At 53.0% G+C, this 21,730-nt stretch overlaps 1 protein-coding gene across 1 annotated transcript in view; it reads left to right on the top strand.

Annotated features, from left to right (window-relative positions):
- The window catches only part of ALPL (alkaline phosphatase, biomineralization associated), a 34,275-nt gene extending 13,460 nt beyond the window's left edge, over positions 1 to 20,815 (top strand). Inside the window, exons 5-12 of the mRNA XM_066636828.1 lie at positions 4,655 to 4,829; positions 8,409 to 8,584; positions 16,154 to 16,297; positions 16,760 to 16,829; positions 17,087 to 17,221; positions 18,103 to 18,294; positions 19,139 to 19,258; positions 19,759 to 20,815. Coding sequence (XP_066492925.1) covers positions 4,655 to 4,829; positions 8,409 to 8,584; positions 16,154 to 16,297; positions 16,760 to 16,829; positions 17,087 to 17,221; positions 18,103 to 18,294; positions 19,139 to 19,258; positions 19,759 to 20,027 — 1,281 coding nt within the window. The 3' untranslated portion in view covers positions 20,028 to 20,815. The remainder of the gene's footprint in view (positions 1 to 4,654; positions 4,830 to 8,408; positions 8,585 to 16,153; positions 16,298 to 16,759; positions 16,830 to 17,086; positions 17,222 to 18,102; positions 18,295 to 19,138; positions 19,259 to 19,758) is intronic.
- Positions 20,816 to 21,730: the final 915 nt, after the last annotated feature.

Here is a 21,730-nt window from a genome sequence, read left to right as displayed (position 1 = left end):
TTTCCCTTCAGGCCTCCGTCAGGCCCCCCAGTTGCCCAGCCGGGTTCAGAGTGCTGTTTTAATTTTTAAAAATCTTTTATGGTCCCAGCGCCATTCAAGGCAGTCACTCTTCACCCAGGGAACAGAAGGAGGCCTGCAAATATGTCAGCCGTGCAGTGAGTGGGGTCAGTGTCAGTTACACAGGCAGTTCCGTGGGCATCATCAGATAATGTGAGGCAGGCTCAATGTTTGGAAAGTATCAGGAGAAAACCAAATGCAGTGGGGCAAAGACAATTCATGGCAGCACGTGATGGAGGAGGGAAGGGTATCTGAATCGCTCAGGCTCTGGGCTTGACCACAACCACCCACTGCCCTGGCTGCTGGCAGGAGAGCTGTGCCCCCTCGCAGGTGTCCTCACAGTGGCATGGAGACAGGATGCTCAGCTGCAGATGGGAAGGGGCTCTGCAGGACCGTGTATGCTCCTTCCAGTCAGCAGCCACTTACAGGGTGCTCCCCAACAGGGCGGAGGCGGAGCTGGTGTAGTTCCAGGCTTGCCAAGCACGGGCAGTGGAGCAGATGGACGAAGAGCAGCAATCCCAGGGCTGCCCACAGTGCAGTCTGGTGCTTGTCCGCTCAGGGGACAGCTTCAAAATGTGTCTGCCTTTGAGCCTCCATCTCCCCTGGTGGCAACATGGGGGGCAATGGTGTTTGCACCACCTATAGGGTTGTCATTGTAGCAAGAACTCACTCAGCGCAGTGCAGTGAAATGCTTTGCACGCTCAGAAAATGCAACCCCAATGCCAAGAGTGAAATAGCCCCCACCACACCCGGTTCTTCTTTGCCCCCAACATCTGCCCCCAGATATCCTGTCTCTGACTGGGGAGGCGTCTCTAAGGATGTGGGTCAAGTTATGCATGTGAGGCACTTTGCACATGTACAGAATGCAGTCTGCACAATGCTGCAACAACCAGCTCTGACATTAGAAGGAGCAGAGACCAAGTTGCCAGGACAACCCCACCCCCGGCCTCACTCACTCTGAATATGTTCCCAGAGGCTCCTTCCTTCCTTGTTTCTGTGACACATTCACCACCTCATCCTGCAGCGGTCCTGGGCAGGGAGTCCAGAGGCGCAGTGCCAGACGAGCCCTCTGGCGAGAGCACCCCTCCTGGTCATCACCTTCTCCCCTGTGCAGAGAAGGGGATTGGCAGGAGTCGCTCTCCATGCAGGACTCGAGGGTGGTGAGGGTGCTGGGAGCAGCGGGGTTGAGGCAGGGTAGGAATGCTTGACAGAGAGACAGGTGCACGGAATGTGAGCCAGGCAGGCTTGGCAAGGCCAGAAGCCCACACCCATGCCCTGGGCAGGCCTGGGTGACAAGGCAGGGCAGTCCCTGTTCTGTTCCCAGAGTACCTGATTGATCTTGCCTAACAGGCAGAAAACAGGTGGGGCCCGGGCTGCTGGACACCAGCCCCTTCCTTCTAGCACAGGGGCAGGCCTGGGCAGGCTAAGCAGGAAGCAGACATCTGGCAGGCTGCCAGCCAGGTGCCTCCTGCCCAGGGCACTCTTTCTTGCCAAGTCTGTACCCACCAGGCAGTTGCAGTGGCTCTGGGGTTACAGTTAGGCTGTCCCTGCCAGTCCTGTCCAGTGTGTTTGAAAGGAGCCCCAAACAGTGCAGATATCCCACCTGTGGGCGCCAGGAACTCTCTGGCTCCACCTGTGAACCTTCCGGATTAGGGCAACTTCTTGGAGTGACTGGGTGATGCTGAGCCAAGAGAGCAGGTGCTGATGAGGGGCAGGGAGACCTCTGTGCAGCACCGCTCTGTGCTGATCCCGAGTCCTTCTCTTCCAGAGCATGGAGGCCAGGAGGCAGGCCCAGAGACTGTGCTCACAAGGGAGCGTGGGGGGGGGGATGCTGGTCTGCAGAGTCTTACTGGAGTGGAGGCGCCCGTGAGCTGCCAGTGCAGTCAGTGCTGTCCTTTAAGGCCGCAGGCTTAGGGGAGGTCATCCCATTGGACAGAGTGAGATTTGCTCCTGAACTGCCTGTGCAGTTTTTGGAACCCCCCTCCCACCCACCCCCCGGGGCACTGCCTCTTCTTGTGGCAGGAAGTGCCATTAGCGATGAGGCAAGAAACGGCCCCTTTCCACTTGAGCATCAGGGAGTCTCCTTGGAGGATGCTGTGCTCCAGGGGGTTGAGAGGCAGGGGCTGCGTCCTCCCAGCCACACTCACCCCATGGTTGGTACTTGTACAAGCCTCTGATTGGGCTCAGCTGTCTTCCTGGATGCTTCAAGAGCCCCAACTACTTGAGCCTGGCTCCACAAGGAGCAGGTCCTCTTTGTTCCACTAGCTGAATGGTCCTTGGGTTGTTTGGGGCTCGGGAGGCAAAGTCCCTGGTGTTCTGCCATGGAAGCTGGACATCCTCTGCAGCTCACCCAGCAGACCCTGGAAGCTCCCCATAAGAACAGCCCTGCTGGATCAGGCCCTAGGCCCATCTAGTCCAGCTTCCTGTATCTCACAGTGGCCCACCAAATGCCCCAGGGAGCACACCAGAGACCTGCATCCTGGTGCCCTCCCCTGCATCTGGCATTCTGACATAGCCCATTTCTAAAACCAGGAGGTTGCACATACACATCATGGCTTGTAACCCGTAATGCCCTTGACAAACTGGGAGACTCATAAGGCAGGCTAGTGCTATTTGCCTGCCAGGATCCGGTCACCACAACCTGGCTGTGGAGCTCGCAGAGTATTTTTAATTTGCTCTGGGACATTTTTAGCTGGGTTGGCCCCAGTGGATGAGGATTAGAGCAACAAACACCAAGCCCCGTTCCAGGCCACTCTCTCTGTGTGCCTCTTTTTTTTCTCCCAACGGACTGGGCCTTGCCTGGTGCTGCGGTCATGCTGGTTATTGACAGAAGCTCCAGGGAGAGATGGGGCTTCATCTCAGTCATGGGGAGGAGAAGATGGGGGTTGGTCCGGCTCCCCGTGGCCAGCCAGGTGCCAGCAGCCGGCCTGAATGAGCAGGCCAACCAGCCCTGCCCCTCTGGGCACGGGGACGCTTCTGCCTGTGAGTGCCAAGGCATCAGGGTGGGGGAGTATTCAGGCCTCTTTCTAGGCTACTGCGGGTGTGAGAGCAGTTCCTCCCACCTCTGCCAAAGGAAGTGGCCTTGATGCAGGCCAGATCTGTCTGCTTGGGCAGGCAGCAGCTTTCCAAGGTCTTCCCAGACCTTGGCACTCTGAACCGGGATTAGAACCCAGGGCCTTCTGCAGGCGCACTGAGCCCCCCCCCCCCCCCATGTCGACAGAAGCAAACAGCTCTGCACAGATTCCTATCCAGCTTCTCTCATTTCCATGGACTGGAAGCTGTGACTCCCCAGGGGTTCCAGGCAGAGAAGGGTCTTTTGACGCTGCCAGCCGGGAAGTAGGCCTGCTCAGACCTTCTGAAGGCAACGTGGGGCCTGTGCCTTCCCTGACCCACGTAAGCTGCCCTCCCCCTGTCCTTCCAGGCCTGCTTGAGAATCTGCACATGCTCCCTCTCCCTCTCGCTCTCTCTGTCTGGGCTCCTCTTTCTTCCCTTCATTAGACCAAAGGATGAGCTGTGGTCCCTCTGCCACAGCCCAGCTCCTCTGCCAGCCTGCCCTGGTCTGCAAGGCAAGCAAAGTGGAGGGAGTTCTCATCTGGCTCCTGAAAGAGGGACTCTGACAACAGAGCACCTCCAGCACTCCTTTGCCAGCAAGCAGAGCAAGGAGCGGCTCTTGCCACAGAAGCAGCCCCCAGACAGCTGCTGCTGCCCCAAGCCCAGCTGTTTGAGGTTCTGGTCACATGACAGCCCCTGCCCCACTGTCCTACTGGACCACCTTTAAACTGCTGCTCAGGGAACAGACCTGGAGCTGGTGACAGACTAACTTGTGGCCAGAGGAAGGCCTGGAAAGGAGCCGACCACTTTCCAGGTGTCTGAGCCAGAGTCTGACTGTTCCTAAGATGGCAGCAACTGAGCTGGTGGCAGGAGGTCCTGGGCTGGCCCATTGAAGGGCTTTGTGTGTGTGTGTAACTTAAAACACTTTATATTTGTTTACTTTTTGTGAAAAGGGTGCACAAAGAGGCAGGCGCTCTTCTGCTCCTTGGCTATAGGCAGAGGAGGCCCTGTTGGTTTTCCCAGTGCTGCTTTTGGTCCTAGGGGACCTGAGCCCCCCTCCCACAGCAGGCACTGTTTCCTTTCTAGTAGGGCCACCCCAAGAGCTGCTCCTGCCCACATCTACTTGGCCACCATACCCCCTCCACAGTCGCCCTCATGCACGTTTTCTCTCTCCTCCATGTTCCCCCTACCAGCCAAAGAAGAGGGAGGTGGCGTGATGAGCCGGAGCTCTTGCTCTCATCTGCATTTCCTTTCTACTCGGCACCCTCTTCCTTTCCCTGACGAGGGAGTGTAGGAAGAGGAGTGAGGGTGGAAGGGGAGGAGGAGGTAGACTCAGACAGTGGTGTCCCCACCAAGACGCTGCTCGAGGTGACTGCTCCGTGGATGGCCTGGCCTGCCCCCTACCCATAGGACGGTTGGGCCTTAAGGCTGGCAGCCAGGCAGCTTTGGCCGCTGCACTGACTGGAGAGACAACAGGACAGTTTGTGGGGGACGGGGACGTCCCAGGGTGGCTGTGGCTGTGCTGAGTCCTGCTTCTCTTCCCCAGACCTACAACACCAATGCTCAAGTCCCAGACAGTGCGGGCACTGCCACGGCGTACCTGTGTGGGGTGAAAGCCAATGAGGGCACCCTTGGGGTCAGTGCTGCTGTGATGCGATCGCACTGCAACACCACCAAAGACAACGAGGTGACCTCCATCCTGAAGTGGGCCAAGGAAGCAGGTGAGCAGCTGGCTGGCACCGAGAGCATGCAGGACCCTGAAGGCCAGCCAGGCCTAGGTCTGGCACCAGTAGTCTTGCTCTTTTTCCTCCTTCACAAAGGACATCTCTTCCTCAAGGCCTCTGGCTCATTCCCCTTGCTCTGATGAGCCCCCTGGTTTGGGACGGCAACCGAGACCAAGTGCATGGTCCAACCAGCACTGTGTGGGCTGTTGACTCCAGCCCCCACCTCACTGATGTTATCCTACTTGTGCTTGAATGTGAGGCTGCCTTTTCCTTGGAGGCAGGGATGGTGGGACTTGCAGTTGGTGACATGCTGGGCTCTGCTGGTTTCCAACTGACAGGAGGGGATAATGGCACAATATCTAGTCTTCCTCCTAGTGTGTTGAGCAGGAGAGATTTCCCTTTGCAAGCATCTTCCAAATGGGCCTGATCTGCATTTCTTTCCTACTCACTGCTCTGTTCATTAACTATCTGCCCTTCTTTGTGGCTTCCAAGTGCAGAGTGGGGCCCACTGGGCTGGGTTCCTGGCTGCATTCGTCTTGTTCCTGATTTGTTGAGTTGCTTCAGAAATTTTACAGGGACCGGTGCTGCTCTCCCTTTGTGAGGTCAGTTTCAGGGATGGAAGAGGAGAAGCAGGTCTGTCTGTTTTGCCTGAAAAGAGCCATCTCCACCTTACAACTATGGGTGAGGTAGTTGGTCCCACCTCAGTGGCTCATGGGTGACACTTGCTATTTGCTGGCTGATAAAGGAGGGGTTCATACTGAGCAGCACAGCCTGAGAGCTGGAGGTGGTGTCACAATAAAGGTGCTTGTTCCTCCTAACAACCTCTCCTTCCAACCTATCCTATCTATTCCACCTATCCTTCACCTGGGCTCTGCAGATCACCCCAAACCAAGGTGCCCACAACACCTGTTGTTTGGGTTCTCAAGAGGAGGCTCAGCTCTTCGCAAACATTGTCTTCTGTAGGGCATGAAAGTGTGTTGCATCAGAGTCTCCATTTAGAGGGAGGTGGTGTGGGCTTCCCCTCCCTCCCTCCCTCGAGTGAAAAGGTGTCGTTGGTGGCCAACTCTGGATACTGATTTTTCTCATCTGCCACATGGAACATGGACAGGATTCTGGCATTGGAACAAACCCAGCTAGGGCACAAAGCTTCCCCAGCAACGGAAGTTCACAAAGCACACTAAGAGGGGAGCTGTCTCACTTCCACCAACCTCTTCACAAAGTTCCCCTTGAAACTCCACTTAGAGCGCAATCCTAACCCCTTATGTCAGTACTTTCCGCAACTGGCATAGCAGTGCCAATGGAACGTGTGCTGCATCCTGCGGTTGGGTGCCATTCACGGAGGCCTCCTCAAAGTAAGGGAATGTTTGTTCCCTTACCTCAGAGCTACATTGCCCTTAAGTCAGTGCTGAAAAGCACTGACATAAGGGGTTAGGATTGCGCCCTTAGTCATGGATTGTGGATATCTAGAGATCTGCCAAAGAAAAGGGCAGCTTGTTTTAACCAGGCTGCCTAACATTGTTGACAGGGCCAGGACAGACTTGGACTTGGGACTGGCTTGTGGGGCGCTGGTAGGAAGCAGAAAGTTAATGTCTCCCAGTTTCTCAACAGGACACAACTGCAGAGTCCACATACAGGACCATGTGTGTCCACTGGCTCTGTTCAGCTTGCTGCTCCTCCTACGAGTCAGGGAGAGGAGGGATAGGAGGAGGAGAACCTCTAGCTGGGGGAGCCAACAGAAGAGGAGCAGGTTGGTCAGAGCGCTGCCACCAGGCACTCAGGAGACTCCTTCTCCATGTTGGCTTCAAGACTAGGTTCCTCTTCTTCAGGCAGCTCACAGAAATGGGGATCCCACACCTCTCTGGAGTTGGGTCCTGGTGTTCTTCAAGGAGGAGAGGGAGGGAAGCTTCTGTTGTCCACCGCTGCACTCTTCTTCCTTGACTCTCAGGCTTGTGTAGGAGATGTATTGGTGGATTTATTTTATCTGCTTGTTTACCAAATTTAAATGCTGCTTTTCACCAAATATTTCAAAGCAAGCTGCAATTAAACATCAAAACAACATTTGAAATAAAGCTAAACCAGTCCAGTCAATACCACCAAACAACCAGAGCACAGAAAGCAGCAGCAAACCCTAGGCAAGGCCTGGCAACCCAAAGCTGATGGAGCCTGTGAGGGGCTTCATAGCCTGCTGATGGGGTTTTGGGAGGACCTGAACCCCACACACAGTTGAAGAGCTCTGGAGCAGCCATGGAGGCCACTCTGGTCTCCAAGGAACCAGGGGAACCAAGGCAGGGCCTCCCTACATGGTTCTTCTCCAGTGATGGCGAGCACTGCATGTCTGTGTTCTGGGGTGCTGGAAGGATCTTGCAGAACAACTGTAGAAATTAGGGCGCTAAAGGGAAGCAACAGGAAGGCACGCTGCAGAGATGGCCCCAGTCCGCATGGTCTGTACCTTATGTCATAGTTAAGGCAAGATACATTTCTGGTGCTGCCGGCTGAGGCAGAAGCCCTCAAACTAACCCAGCTTGGAGATGTGAGACAAAGTGTGGAAATGCTTCAAGCACTACCCAAAGTGCTGCTGTTCAGGTCACTATCCCGGCTCCACTTCAGTGGAAACTGCGGTCACTGCGCTTTTCTGGTGGCTAGTGGATTCAGAGCAATGCCTGACATTGCTAGGTGCCCAGACGGGGAAGGTCATCTCGCCTTTCTTTCTTTCTTTCTTTCTTTCTTTCTTTCTTTCTTTCTTTCTTTCTTTCTTTCTTTCTTTCTTTCTTTCTTTCTTTCTTTCTTTCTTTCTTTCTTTCTTTCTTTCTTTCTTTCTTTCTTTCTTTCTTTCTTTCTTTCTTTCTTTCTTTCTTTCTTTCTTTCTTTCTTTCTTTCTTTCTTTCTTTCTTTCTTTTAGCAGTGCCTTTTTGGCCTTATGCCTTGGGAATGGCTCTGTCTTTCTGTGGATCAGTTGGACCAGAATAGAATTAAACTCTGGGCTTTTTCCTTGGAGGACGTGCTCCAGCTGCTATTACAAAGGGGGCTTGTGCTGGGCTCTGCTTTACATGTGGCGTCCCAGTTGCATCTCTGCAGACGGGAGGGGGGGAGAGGAAGGAGGCATGGAAAGGAGCCGGAGGATGCTCCAAAGGGGGACAGAGCTCAGTTGTTCTTGAGAGATGCTGCGGGAAGCGAGAGAAGCACGAGCTGGACTCTGGTGTCCAGGAAAGTGGTTACCACGATAGGATGCACTGGTGTTTACCCAGCCGGGCTGGTTGCCCTTTGGAAGGGCCAAATGTCGTTCCTGTCCGTCCGTCCGTCCCCCGCACAACCTGGCATATGTGCTCCTTGTCTGCAATGTGAGAGACCATTACCTTGGGAGGAAAAGGTTAGTGGGGTCATGTTCAGAGGCTTGTAGCGCACAACCTCCAGTCCTGGTTTGCTCTCATGACTCAGCCCTCCTCCACCCTGCTGTCCCTCCCTCCTGCTGTCCCTCTGTCCACTGGCAGAGTGGAGACCACACCAAGCCCCCAGACCCCTCAGGACCAAGGTCTGGCCGGGACTGACTGCTCCATGCCTTTCCCTCTCTGGCCCTAGGTAAGTCCGTGGGCATTGTCACCACCACGCGAGTGAACCATGCCACGCCGAGCGCTGCCTATGCACACTCAGTCGACCGGGACTGGTACTCAGATGGTGAGATGCCCCCTGAAGCGCTCCAGCAGGGCTGCAGAGACATTGCCTGGCAGCTGTTTGAGAACATCCCAGACATTGAGGTGAGGAGGCAGCAGGGGGTGGGTTTGGAAGCAGGAGTGGTGGCACATGCAGCCTTAGGCTGCCCTGAATCGGCTGAACATGGACAGACACTGCCTTTCACTGAGTTCACGCAGTCACTGGTCCCCCCCAGTCCTTCCATCTAAAGCCTTCTCATGGGCAGTGACCTTCCAAGAGTGTTTCGTGCTGAACTAAGCCAAAGTGCTTGGTAACTGACTATCAATCTTGGACCACCTGCTTGCCACGCAAGGGGTTCTGCCACTCAGCCGCAGACACTCCTCATGTATACACAGGAGGCTGCTGCTCCGTCAAGCCCAGTGTCTCCTCCTCCGCTCTGGAGTGTGAAGGGCAGCCTCTCCGTGGCTCAGGCCCTTTCCCAGTCCCCAACCCACCCAAGGCCAGAGCACGGAAAGGACTTCAAACAGGGTGTGCTGCAGAATGTGGCTGGTGGCTGCACCCCCCCACCCCCCCGCAGCCACCAGCAGGAGTTCCTGTCCTCATTCCTCCCCCTCTTTGCCCGCACAGGAGTGCAAAGCAGCCTGGGTGGTCGGCTCATTGCTGACACACCCTCCACTTTTCCTCCAAGAAGGCAAGGCCAATGCAAATGGTTTCCCTCACCCCATATTTTGTCTTCACAACAATATTTTAGGCTGTGAGAATGCATTTCTGGCTGAGCCAGAGTTGGCCCTGGGGCCCAGCCCCCAGCACATGGGCTTTGAGTGTGTTCCACTGGTCACGTGTGTTCTTTGCTACTGCTGCTCCTCTGAAGTCAAGCCCAGGACACTGCCACCTGCATCCCCTGAAGCAGATACTGTCAGTCGTGCTTTGAGTTATGCGGAAGACACCCGTTTGTTTTCCAGAGCTCTTTTCAACTGGCCTATCCAAACCTGCATGTGTGGTGTGGTGGTGGAGTTGTCACTCAGAGCGGCCGCAGGTCTCATTTCCTCATGAGCTCGCAAAGGTGGCTTCCTCCCCACAAGGCGGCCACATCCAGCATGGCTCTGGGCAAGATGGTTGCCCTTTGTGGGCAGGGGGAGTTGAGTCAGACCAAACCATCAACATGAGCAAGGGGAAGCAAAGACCACATGGGAAGCCCCTTAAGAATGAGGCAGGGAGGAGGTGGGCAGAAGCTCAGTGTGAACAGTCAGGGCTGGCCAAAGACCTCCCCACACTGGAGCTGGAGCACCAACCAAACATTAACCCTCATTTTTCAGCAGTGTGTCAGTCCCTGCCCTGCCCTCCTTCTCCTGCTGCTTCCTGGACTTACAAAGTTGACATGTGAAGGAGAGGAGAAGGGTGTGCCGGAGCACCTCTTTGCCTCCCCACTGCCTCTGCCATTTCAAACCCCCAGTGCAGCTGTTTCTAACATCACGTTGTGCTTGAAAAGAAAATCCCCAGGACTCTCTTTGACCAGAGTCCATCAGCCTGGCCCCTGGGAGGAGGCCAACTGCCCAAGCCTCTCTTCCTCTCCCCCAGCCCGCCCTGTGACTCTCAGCCTCTTTGCTTCCGCCTCCGCTCCTCTGGCCAGGCTCTGCCTGGGCTTGGGAGAGGAACCCGCAGGGTGCACCTGCTCAGCCCAGCCCTTCCCAGGGGTGGAAGGAGGAACATTTGTTTGATTTATTTATTTTCCAAAGAAAGTGGAAAGTGGCATGAAGGCGAGGCTGCTGCTGACACCTTTCTGCTGCCCGCCTGCCTTCCCTCCCTCCCCAGCTGAGGGCTGACCTCTCTGTCCAAGGGCACCAGGAATGGCACAACCTGGAACACCTCCTGGTGCCTTCTTGGGGCCCCTGCTTCCATGCTACAAGTAACCTCAAATCCCTTCTTTGGCCCTCACATGCTCGGTGGCCAAACCTAGAAGTGCAGGACTGCTGGTTTTCTTTCCCAGGAGAGCACAAACAGGGGTCGTGAAAGTGGGAGTCCCGCACCACCAGGTTTGACAGCAGCAAGCGAGGAGCATGGGGAAGAAGGAAAGGACCAGCCTCCTGCTCAAGTGAGCTAGAAGCAGTGTGGCTTGTATCGGGGCTGGGTTGGAGCAAGGTGGCCATGGTGGCTGCAGGAGTAGACTCAGGACGAAAGGCTCCCTGAACCTGCTGCCCCCTGGGCCCCTTGCAACTTACTGCTGCTGCAGCCTACAGCAACTGGCCTCAAGGATGGACTGGCCCTGGGGGGGAGGTGATGATGCTTCCCTGCATTCGCCCCTGCAGCCCCCTGAGTGGTGTGATCCTGTGGATCTACCTCCTCCCTGCCTCCTGGCTGTCCCCGCCCCTTAATGGCGAAGAGGCTAGGGCCCTCAGGCTGGGGCGTCGCAAGCCCCAGTCTGAAAACCTCTGGGTTAAGGCAATGGTTAGGCAATCCCGCCCCCTGGCTGCAGAAGAGAGAGAGGGCTAGGATCAGATAAGAGCTGTCACCTTTCCAAAAGGCAGTGCTTTCAGTTGCAGGCTGCGAGATGCAGACCCTACAACCTGGACAGAATCAGTTCTCTCTCTCTAGCCGTGGGCCAAGAAAACAGGCGAATGACACGGCTTATCATTCACAGAAGAGCCTTGCCTGTCCTTAAACCAGCTTGACTGTTCCTTTTGTCTTCTCACTTAGCAATATTGTTTCATAGTCTTGGGAGTCGAAAAGAAAATTATAATCTTTCAGTGATTTGCCAACTTCCCAAGTTGTGAGTGAATCCTACGTGAGTCACTCCTCTCGGTGGCCTTGAACCTGGAGCTCATTAGAACCAGGAGATATACTGGGAACACACTGGCTGATTTCCTCCTTATTCAAAGCAGAACACTGCTTATTCAACACAGAACACTTATTCAAACACAGAACACCCACCCTGGTGGGTGAGGAACACAATAGAGCCTGAGAAGCCAACTACATTTCAAAAGCTTCCTATTTAATTCCCATCTTGCCATTTTGGAGGCATGCTGTATATTATTATGCAGCAGTCAATTGATTAAACACTTTTAAAAAACCGAGCAAACAGTAGGAGGTGCCACAAGTAATATACCTGTTAAACAGAAGGCTCATTGGGACTCATAAGTCTACAAGGGGATGAATAAGGCCTCATCAAGACTTGCCTCCTCTCTGACAAGAGGCCTTGTGTCCCCTTCCTTCCTTCCTTCCTTCCTTCCTTCCTTCCTTCCTTCCTTCCTTCCATGCAGGAGGAAACTCCAGTTGCAGGACACATGTAAAAACCAAGTCTAAAAACCAAGGCTGTTTTTTGTAGCAGGACCATTTTCTTTACCACTATGCAAATACCTGCACATTTAGTCAGTTAATTAATCAGCGGAGACTCACAGGGTCATGCGACTCCGAGTCCGCTGACTGGATGGCAGGCCTCCCTTTGGTAGAGAAACTCTGGGCCGGCCAACTGGTGGATGGTTCATAACACGTTGCCATATCAGCCCTGGTCCTCCAGCTCAGGGAAGGCATCTGACAGTGGTGTGCAACTTCCTTTTGGGGTGAAGCTGTGAGAATCACCAGCACTCTGAGGGTTTGGGGAAGATGGCTGCTGTCTTGCTGGTCCTTTCCAGAGGCAGCCTTGCTGAGGGACAGCCATTCAGCCATCCAGGACTGGCCCACCCTGGAGACTGGGCTCCTGTGCATGAGCATCACTAGCAGTTTTCCCTTCTGAGCCACACCCAGGCAGATGGTGGCCATGTGACTCTTCTCAGCTGTGTGCTTTTGGCTACAGCCTCAGGGCCTTAGGAGGAGGAAAGCGCCACTGCGCCTTGCATCCTGGCTGCCTGTGTATCTCTGGCAGCACTCATGGGGGGGGGCCTCTGACTGAGGTGGCAGGTGTGTAATCTCTGTGCCCAGCCTTCGAGGGCCAGGGGAGGGCAGGGCAGGGCCACTTTCTGGACGGGCAGAGGCAGCTTTGCAGAGGCCTCTGTGGTTGTGGTAGAGGCAGTCCAGGTTCCGGGTGAAGAGAAGCGTGACAAATGCAGCATGATGGGTGTTAATCTTTTATCTGGGCCATTGTGACACCACACATCACTTCAGGGCATCTGATGTCAGCTGGTGTCAGCTTCTCAGATGTACAATCAATGCCTCTTATCTGGGCACAATGCAGTGCCCCTGCTGATACATTCGCACTAGGGGTTCTGGGGTCCCCATGTCTCTAACTGACCCCTTCCTTCTTAGGACTCATAATCTGCCTAAAGCAGGGGGCAAAGTGGCCAGGGGAGAGTCAGCGACCAGGGTCCCCAGCTTTGTGGGATGCCTTCGTGCTCCATTCTGCAAATGGGTTCATCCAGTGCTTCCAAAGCTGCACCAATGCCAGGAAATCTGCTCCTCCTCTCACTGTTTATGTTTTCACCTCTTCACTTAGATTTTTTTTGTGATGATTCCCACTCTGAGCTGTCCTATGAGCGGAAATCAAAATGCACCTTCTGACAGAACGAGGTCGGGGGCTTGCTTGCACAAGGAGCCTCAATGGAAGCAGAGAATGGCATGACCAGGGCCTGATAGCCTCAGGGGCCAATCTGTGCAGCCCCTGAGTCCAGCTTCTTGGGGTCCTCTGCAGTCTCTCAAGCAATCCACGCAATTAGAAGCATCCTTGCAGGGAATAAAATATCTCAATTGCTGTTATATAGGAGGCCAATAGTATTTTCAGATTTTTTAAAAAATGACTCTACCATCCTTCTCAGAACATGAAATGCTGTATTGCCCCCAGGGGTGGAATTCCAACTGGAATGAAATGGAGTCAGACCCAGTGGCATTGCTAGGGGGGGTATGGGGGTGCGGGCCGCACCAGGTGACGCGCATGGGGGTGACACGCTAAAATTGCGGTGGTTAGGAGTAACCCATCATATTATTTACCATTGGATGTGGAATGTCGAGTGGAATGCAATGCAAAAAACCAGAGTGAAATATTTCCTTTCTATCAAAAGTTATGGCCAAAAAACGAGAACAAAAATGCATGGATTCCTATGGAAAGTGAAACTGAGTCATAGCGCGGGTTTACTCGTGAGTAGGTGAACGTGCCTTAATCCTTTGGAAAGGGCAGGCTAAGAGGAATCCAATGACACCAGAATGGTCCTGATGCAATGAATGCAGCCCCAAAAAACACCTGAGAAGGAAGTCCAAGCAGATGAATGTATTGAGCCCTATGGAAAACGAAACTAAGTCTCACGGTCGCGTTTACTTGCGAGTAAGCAAACGTGCCTTGGCTGGTGTGGAAGATCAGGTGAAGGAGAAGTGCAAGGCTACCAGAATGGTCCTGATCCTATGCACCTGCAGCTAAACAAGTGCTCCAGAGGGCAGCCTCCGCTACCCCCTCCCCACTAGAAAGGATCAAAACAGAGGCTTCAGCTGATAAGGTGAACCTTTTTGAGACTTGCAAAGCCAGGTGGATCCTGACAGTGATCTGGTTTAAACAGAAGAACTTAAATTGAACTGGGCACTGGGCAGGGCTGAAAACCTTACTGGTTTTGGAGGGGGTGTTATTGCAGGCAGACCACAGAGGAAATTCACTTGGTGGACCAGGGCTGGCTTCTGCTTATTTAAGTATTTATTTTACTTTAATTATTTATACTTATTTTAATTTGCCTGATGATGTCACTTCCACCATGACATCACTTCTGGTGGGTCCTGGACAGACTGTCATTCTAAAAAGGGGGTCCCAGTGCTAAAAGTTTGAGAACTGCTGCAATAAGGTGTTCGTAAGTTGGTCACCACTGGTGACCAAAATCACTAAAATCACAGTTTGGAGGAATAATACCGTCATGTTATATATCAATCAATGCGTAATTTCATGCAGAATGTGTTCGATCTTTGTTCTATCAAAAGGTACAGACAAAAAAAACAGAGGGGGCAGAGTGATGGTATATCACCACGCCCACCACCTGGGGTGTTGCCCCACCCACTGCATGGGGGGTGACGCGCTGGCATCCTGCACTGGGTGACACTAACCCTAGTGACGCCACTGGTCAGACCAGTGATTCAGTGTGACACTGATGGTGTGCCTTGCCATCCTCCTGTGAGGGTGGTGGTGGTGATGTATAGATCAAGGCTGGAGGCCATTCATCATAAGCAAGCAGAAGCCCCTGAAATCACATGGAAACCATCCAGAGCTCTGGGTTCCAAGCTTGGCTCCATCTCCAGTAGGGTGGCCTTGTGATGAAGGTGGATTTCTCACCCACGAAAACTCTCTCTCTCTCCCCCTCCTTCCCTCTGCCTCTTGATAGGTTATAAAAGTAAGCACAGGGAAACTGGGAAGAGGGAGTAGCCAAAGCAGGCTGTGAGAGTGAACTGGAGACTGGAAATGAAAAATGGAAGCGGCAGGCTAAGCTGGGCACAACCTCGCACTCCAGCTGCAGATGGGTCTCAGGAGACTGACTGACAGCCCAATCCTGTCCACACTTTCCTGGGAGTAAGCCCCATTAACTTTAATGAGACTTACTTCTGAGTAGACATGCATAGGATTGGGCTGTGAGGCTGCAATCCTAACCTCACTTTCCTGGGAGTAAATCCCTTTGAACACAGTAGGACTTACTTCTGAGTAGACTTGCTTAGGATTGTGCCCTAAGTTTCTTCCAAACAGTGACTGGAACAGGAGCTACCGGTGATGCCAGGGGAGATGCCTGCCAGCCACAGCATGGTGGGAGAAGCAGAGGTCAGTTTTTGTGCCCTTTTTTCCTGCTGGCATCGGCCGATGGAATTGAGCACCATGTTCCCCCCCCCCCTGTAAATAGACAGTGTGCTGTTCTCTTCAAAATACCTCCAAAACACAAACAGCTGAATCTGCTCTTTAAGCTGCTTAATGGGCCCCTTTTAAATATAATTTTAACTGTGTTCCTGGGCTGGGAATAATTACATGGTGGGCAAGCCAGTTCTGTTGAAAAGAGCTGTGATGGTGAGCTGTTGATTTTTTCCCCCTCACTGCCTGATGAGTCACCTTCTAAGACCCTAAATCCAAGGAGGGCTTAAAGCACCAGCTCCACACCTTTGTGGGCAAGGGAATGGCTTTTTGATCCTAAGGCAGGTCCCGGGTGCAGGTCCAGCCACTCTGAGCCCAGCTGGGCAAGGAGCCTGCAGAGGGGGCGACTACTGGGAGTGTCTCTTCAGCCAAGCTGGCAGGGCTGATTGCCCAAACCTGAATTGCATTTCTGTCTCGTGATCTTGGATCCTGCCCTGCTCTCTTCTAGAGCCACAGCCGGTTGTTACTTGCTCTTCCTAAACAGATGTTTGTTTTTTATATTGTGTCAATTCATCTCTTTGCATTGGTACCAAGAAAGAGGACCAAGAAGGAGGGCAAAATGAGAACGTGTTCTTCAAAGTCTTGTCACAGTTACCCTCCTTGGTTATCCCACAACAGTTGGTTAACAAGAGTGCCTGAAGCTTGCTTTGCCTTGCTCGCTTTGGTCTCCTTGGCAGCAGCTTCTCCAGGAGGTCAGGGAAAGATTCCACCCAGTCAGTGTTAATCGCATGGAGCAAGTGGAATCGAAGCTCCAGCTCCACGGAAGGAAGGCAGCTCCCCCTGTTTCATGAAATGCCCAGCAGCAAATCATGGCCCTGGCTTGCCACTTCCACACTGGACAAGTGGAGGAGCCATGTTTTTGTTACCTGTTCTCCAGGTGATAATGGGTGGAGGCCGGAAGTACATGTACCCCAAGAACACCAGCGATGTGGAGTATCCAGATGATGAGAAGTCCCGGGGGACTCGGCTGGACAACAAAAACCTTATCCACATTTGGAAGGAGAAGAAGCCTAGAGAGAAGGTAAGGGCCGTCAGGCTGTATTCTGTGTGTGGTTGTGTGGGGGGAGGAGTTCTGGACCATATGTTGTGTATGTCTCACACCACACAATTACCAGAGAGAAAAGAGAAAAGAACCAAAACTCTCAATTTTTGATCATTTACATCTCCTGTGCACTATCAGCCTCTGGTTCACAGGAAGCACAATGGCTGAACATGTCACTTCCAACAAGCAAGGCTCGCAATCACTTCTGTCAGGTGAAAGAAAAGGACCACCCAGGAGATGCTGCAGCCAATGTCCCCTAGAAGGTTCCATTCGTTCCAGCACACTGCAGGGAACATTTGACCCTTAAAAAGCAGGCCACTGTGGGACACAGATAGTACACAATGCATGTGTGCGCGTGTGCATGGCTAGCAAGAGGACAGAGAAATATGCCACACCTCTAGTTTCTTCCTCAACTGTGAAGGGCTCTCCCTTTCCCCCCAGAATGCCCATTATGTGTGGAACCGAGCAGACCTGATGGGCCTGGATCTGAGCAAGTTGGACTACCTGTTGGGTGAGTCTCTTATTGGTTGTGGAAGCTGGGCTGTGGTGAGTACTGGGTTCACAGGAAGAAGCAAGAAAAAGAAGAAGCTGAGGGTTCAGGGCTGTGCAACTCAGTGGCTCTCGGCCCTAGCCAGCCTTCTTCAGTCTTAGGCGGAAGTGCATTCAATGTAAAATATATCTGTAAAACCTTTACATTTTAGCAGTCGGCCTTGAAAGCAGCATGAACCGTTACTGGAGTGCAAGTCACATGCCTAGTTTCCTCCACAGGCCTCTTTGAGCCAGTCGACATGATGTATGAACTGAACAGAAACCATGTGATGGATCCTTCCCTGCCAGAAATGGTGGAGGTGGCCCTCAAAGTCCTCCAGAGGAACCCACAGGGGTTCTTCCTCCTGGTGGAAGGTGAGGATTGACTGGTAAAGCCCAAAGGTGAATGGGCATCAGAGGCATCCATGACCATGCATACTCGCTCTCCCCTTAAACTCAGTCTTTGGAACACACTCTGTTTCAAACAACCAACCCACCCCTCAGAAATATTTTTTTTAAAAAACCTCACCTCTTTTTCCCCACTTGGGACAAGGGAGAGCCCAGCACAGGGCCCCCCACCCCTCCTCCAGAAGCAACCAAAAAGCTGCCTCTTGGTGTGCTATACAGAGCTGGTCTTTTGCTCCCTACCTTTTTTCATGGCTTTATTATTATTTTTTTAAACAGGAGAGAAGCAATTCTTCCCGCTGCCTCCCCAGGGACTGATGACACAAGCACTGTCTTTTTTATTATTGGGCAAACAAAGGGAGTTCTCCCTGGTGGCTCTAATTGCACAGGCATCCCTGCATGTTTTGTCCTTTGCAAGCCACCATAGCAACTGAGCTGATTGGCAGCTCTCCGTGTTCCCTCTGTGTTTGTGTGTGCAATTTTTAAATGGACAGAGCAGAGAGGAGCAGCTTGTGAAAGGCAAAAGGGACAGTTTTGTTTTTAAAATTTGGGGTGTTTTTTTTTAATTTACTTGCTGGGTTAGGTGAGGCTTTGCCTACCCTTCCACCCTTGACTGCATGTCACTGATGGACATCCTGTTTGCTGATTCTGAGGTCAACGGTTGCTGACCTTGACAAAAGGTATTGCACCAAAGAAGCCACCTCTGGACAGGATCACACTGCAGTCTGGACATGGCCCAACAAAGAGTGGCGAGAGAGAGAGACAGGCAGACAGAACCTGGTGAGCCAGTGGTGTGGTCTGTTCTTCATTGGCCTCCACTCTGTAAAGTGACTGCCACTTTCCCCTTTCAGGTGGCAGGATAGACCACGGTCACCATGAAGGAAAAGCCAAGCAAGCCCTGTATGAGGCGGTGGAGATGGACCGAGCCATTGGCCTGGCTGGCCGCATGACCTCGTCCCAAGACACCCTGACTGTGGTGACTGCCGACCATTCCCACGTTTTCACTTTTGGCGGCTATACTCCCCGTGGCAATTCAATTTTTGGTATGTTTCATCTACCCCAGGTGCAGCTGGTCGCCTGTCTTAGAGGTTCTACTTACAGCCCAGAGAATGCCCCATGGAACCCCATGGGGTGGGGTCGTGTGTCTTAACTTGGTCAGAGGCTTCCTAAAGAATTGCCCTCCAGCTACTTGGCAGACCTCTTTCTTTGTCACTTGCTGATGTCTGACTGTGAACTGCTGTGTTTCTGGTGGACATGGACTGAGAGGCTTAGGGCTGTTGGGCTCGCTCACATATGAATGTTGTGCAAAGACTACAGCAGCTGTGACCCCACGGCGTCTCTCTAGTGTTCATTCTCAAGTTCTTAGCATAGTAGCATTTGTGGCTGACCTTCACAGTGCCTTGGAATTCTTCCCAGTTCCAGCTACAAGCCTCCAGTGGGGAGAGTTCAAAGGCCACCTTCTGGCGGTAGAGGGGTCACTTGGGGGCCCTGCAGGTTGCTTATTTGTGATGCCATTTAGAGCTGTTCTGGTGCTTGCTTCTGTAGAGAAGTTCAACTGGAGATAACCCTGACAGTCTGCTGTTTTGTCACCCGCTGGGAGCTTGGGAGCTGCTTCCTCTTGTTTTTAAACTTCCTGCTTCCTTTTATCTTGGGTGCTGCTTCCTCTCAGTTCTCATTTCACAGCAGCTTTCCCTTACCCTGTCCCTTTGGTGTGCCCCATCATCTGCCTATGCCCTGCCTGCCTTGCCTCCCCCACCTGCCTACCTTCCCCCACTGCTTTAGTTCCTTCTCAGACCAAACTCCTTCTGCTCTTGATGCCTTGCTGTTGCTCAAAGTTCCTTGCTGCTGAGAGGCCTGCTAGTAATTGCTTCTCGTTCCTTGACTTAGGACTGGCCCCAGTGCCCAGTGACGTGGATAACAAGCCCTTCACCTCCATCCTGTATGGAAACGGGCCCGGATACAAAGTGGTCGCCGGAGAGAGAGAAAACGTCTCTTCTGTGGATTTCAGTGAGTCCCAGGCCAGCTGATTGCAGCTTGTGGCCTTGCATGGGTGGTCCTCGGTTGCTTTCTGTGCAACAAATAGTTCTGTCTGTGCCAGACAGCTGCCTCCTGCTCCAAGCGCAGCATTCTTGGTGGTGTGATGCATTCTGATAGGAGAGCTGGTGTAGCGCAGCAGCTACAAAGTTGAGCGGCAAACCAGGATTTCCTTGGGCTGACTCTTGTCTCTGCCATGAACTCACTCAGTGGTCTTGAGCAAGCCGTGCTGCCCTCTCAGGCGTCTCCTCTGCACATAAGAACATGGGTAACATGGGTACCCATGTTATGGGTACATGGGTAACACATGTAGAACATGGGTAACACATAAGGACATGGGTAAGAACATGGCCTTGCAAGGCAGGGCTTTTAAGGACTGCATCAAGTTAGCACCGGTGTAACACATGCAGCAGCACACTGTCCAGATGCTGGACAGGAGGGTCATAATTCTCCCTCCCTCTCTCTCTCTGTAGCTGATGCCGGCTATCAGGCCCAGTCTGCCGTCCCCTTGCGCATGGAGACACATGGTGGCGAAGACGTGGCTGTCTTTGCCAAGGGCCCCCTGGCCCACCTCCTCCACGGCGTCCACGAACAAAACTACATCCCGCACGTCATGGCCTACGCTGCCTGTATTGGGGAAAACAAGGCCCACTGCAGCTCCGGCGCTACCTGCAGCGTGGCAAGCCCCCTTGCCTGGACTTCTGTGTTCTTCTCCTTCCTGCTGCTCCGATCTCTGTTCTGAAGACTGGTCCTCAGACTGGAGCAGGCTGCCCAGATTGCACACGTGCCGGGACTTTGGGTTTCAGTGGCAGTGGAGCCCCCTGCCCTGTCACTGGCAGCCCCTCCTTGACAGGCCCTGTTTCTGTGCTGGCACCCATAGCTGGAAACGTTGGGTGTTTCCTCAGCTGAATTCCTTGGAGGAGATGCAGCTGTTGCTGGAAGGACCAGCAGTGCCAGGCCTTTTGCCTCTCTCCTTGGCTAAGGCATTTCTGTACCTCTGAAGCATTTCCCTGGGTGTCTTAAAGGCTCCACCACCCTCCTCAGCCAGGCAGTCCAAAGACAGACCAGCTCCCATGACTGAGCACTCATCCTTCTACTGACCCACTTGTACTTCCTGATCCCCTTTTGCTGGTGTATTGTACTGTCGCTTGTGGGCCTTTCATGCCATCCTTCAGCCTAAAACCTGCACCAGAACTTTGGCCCAAAACAGAAGAAATGTCAACAGGCCCCCAAGTTTTGCCTCCTTGCTTGGGTGTTTCAACAGACAGGGCCTGTTATTGGCTCCCCTGTGGCTATCAGATAGGACAAAATGAGCCTCAGGGGATGCATGTACCTCAAGAAAGGAGCCCCTGCACTCTGGAAGCACACTGGCTAGAGGCTTGTCACGTACTCGCACTCTGAAGCATCTGCAGGGCCAAGCTCAGGGTCAGCTTGCAGCTGTTGCAGCAGCAATGGTGAATCGGAATGACATCTTGAAAGTTTTAAAACTTTACTCTTTTTACAAAATAAAACTACAATGATTTAATCATACGATGAGCATTTTGAAGAACTGAAACTAAAAAGCAGACACCTACAGCATGGGTGGGTGGGTGCGTGGGTGGAGCAAGGCTGGAATCAGAATCCATGTCAGAACTGCAGCTCTGCACATCAGTCCACTGCACTGCCAAGCGGAGGGGAAGCCGGTCCACTCCACCAGAGAAAAATGCAGTGTCCTGTTGGAAAGATTCTTGTATGTGCAGCATGCTAACCAGCCAGCCACTCTTTAGCAGTGAACAGCTGCTTCAGTTAGAGCAGGGTGCCCAAACCCCAGCCCAGGGACCACTTGCAGCCCTCAGGGACTCCCAGTCCAGCCTGTGGGGAGCCCCCAGTCTCCAATGAACTTCTGGCCCTCCAGAGACTTGCTGGAGCCCATGCTGGCCCAACGCAAACTGCTCTCAGCATGAGGGACCTCTTGCATGAGCTGTGGGACGAGGGCTGCCTCCACTGCTTCATTTCTGTGATACAGCAGTGGCAATGAAGGAAAGGCCAGCCTTGATTTGTGCAAGGCCTTTTATAGGCTTTGAGCTATTGCAAGACCTTCATGCATTCATATAAATTCTATCTCCAATACATTCGTTTATGTATTCAAATTTGAAATGTAAATCAATTCTTTTTTCCCCCAGCCCTCAATGCAATGTTGGAGAGATGATGTGGCCCTCCTGCCAAAAAGTTTGGACACTCCTGAGTTTGCTTTGCTTCTCCTCAAGCTCTCCAGTGAGCTTCTGCTGTCTTCTTGCAGTGAGACTCAGTAGCTACTTATGCAGCAGCAGCAGGAGAGGACTTTTGCCTTGACCTCTGACTGGAAACAGGATGTTGGACCGAAGGCCCTTGAGCTTCCTCCCTTAGGGCTTTCCTTGGAGTCCCCTGTCTGTCCAGGTCGGTCTTCTGCACCCCTAATTCAGCCAC

This window comes from Tiliqua scincoides, chromosome 9 (genome assembly GCF_035046505.1).
Source record: "Tiliqua scincoides isolate rTilSci1 chromosome 9, rTilSci1.hap2, whole genome shotgun sequence".
Classification (NCBI taxonomy): domain Eukaryota; kingdom Metazoa; phylum Chordata; class Lepidosauria; order Squamata; family Scincidae; genus Tiliqua; species Tiliqua scincoides.
The sequence above is the reverse complement of the archived record's forward strand: the minus strand, read 5'-3'. Positions and strand labels throughout refer to the sequence as shown.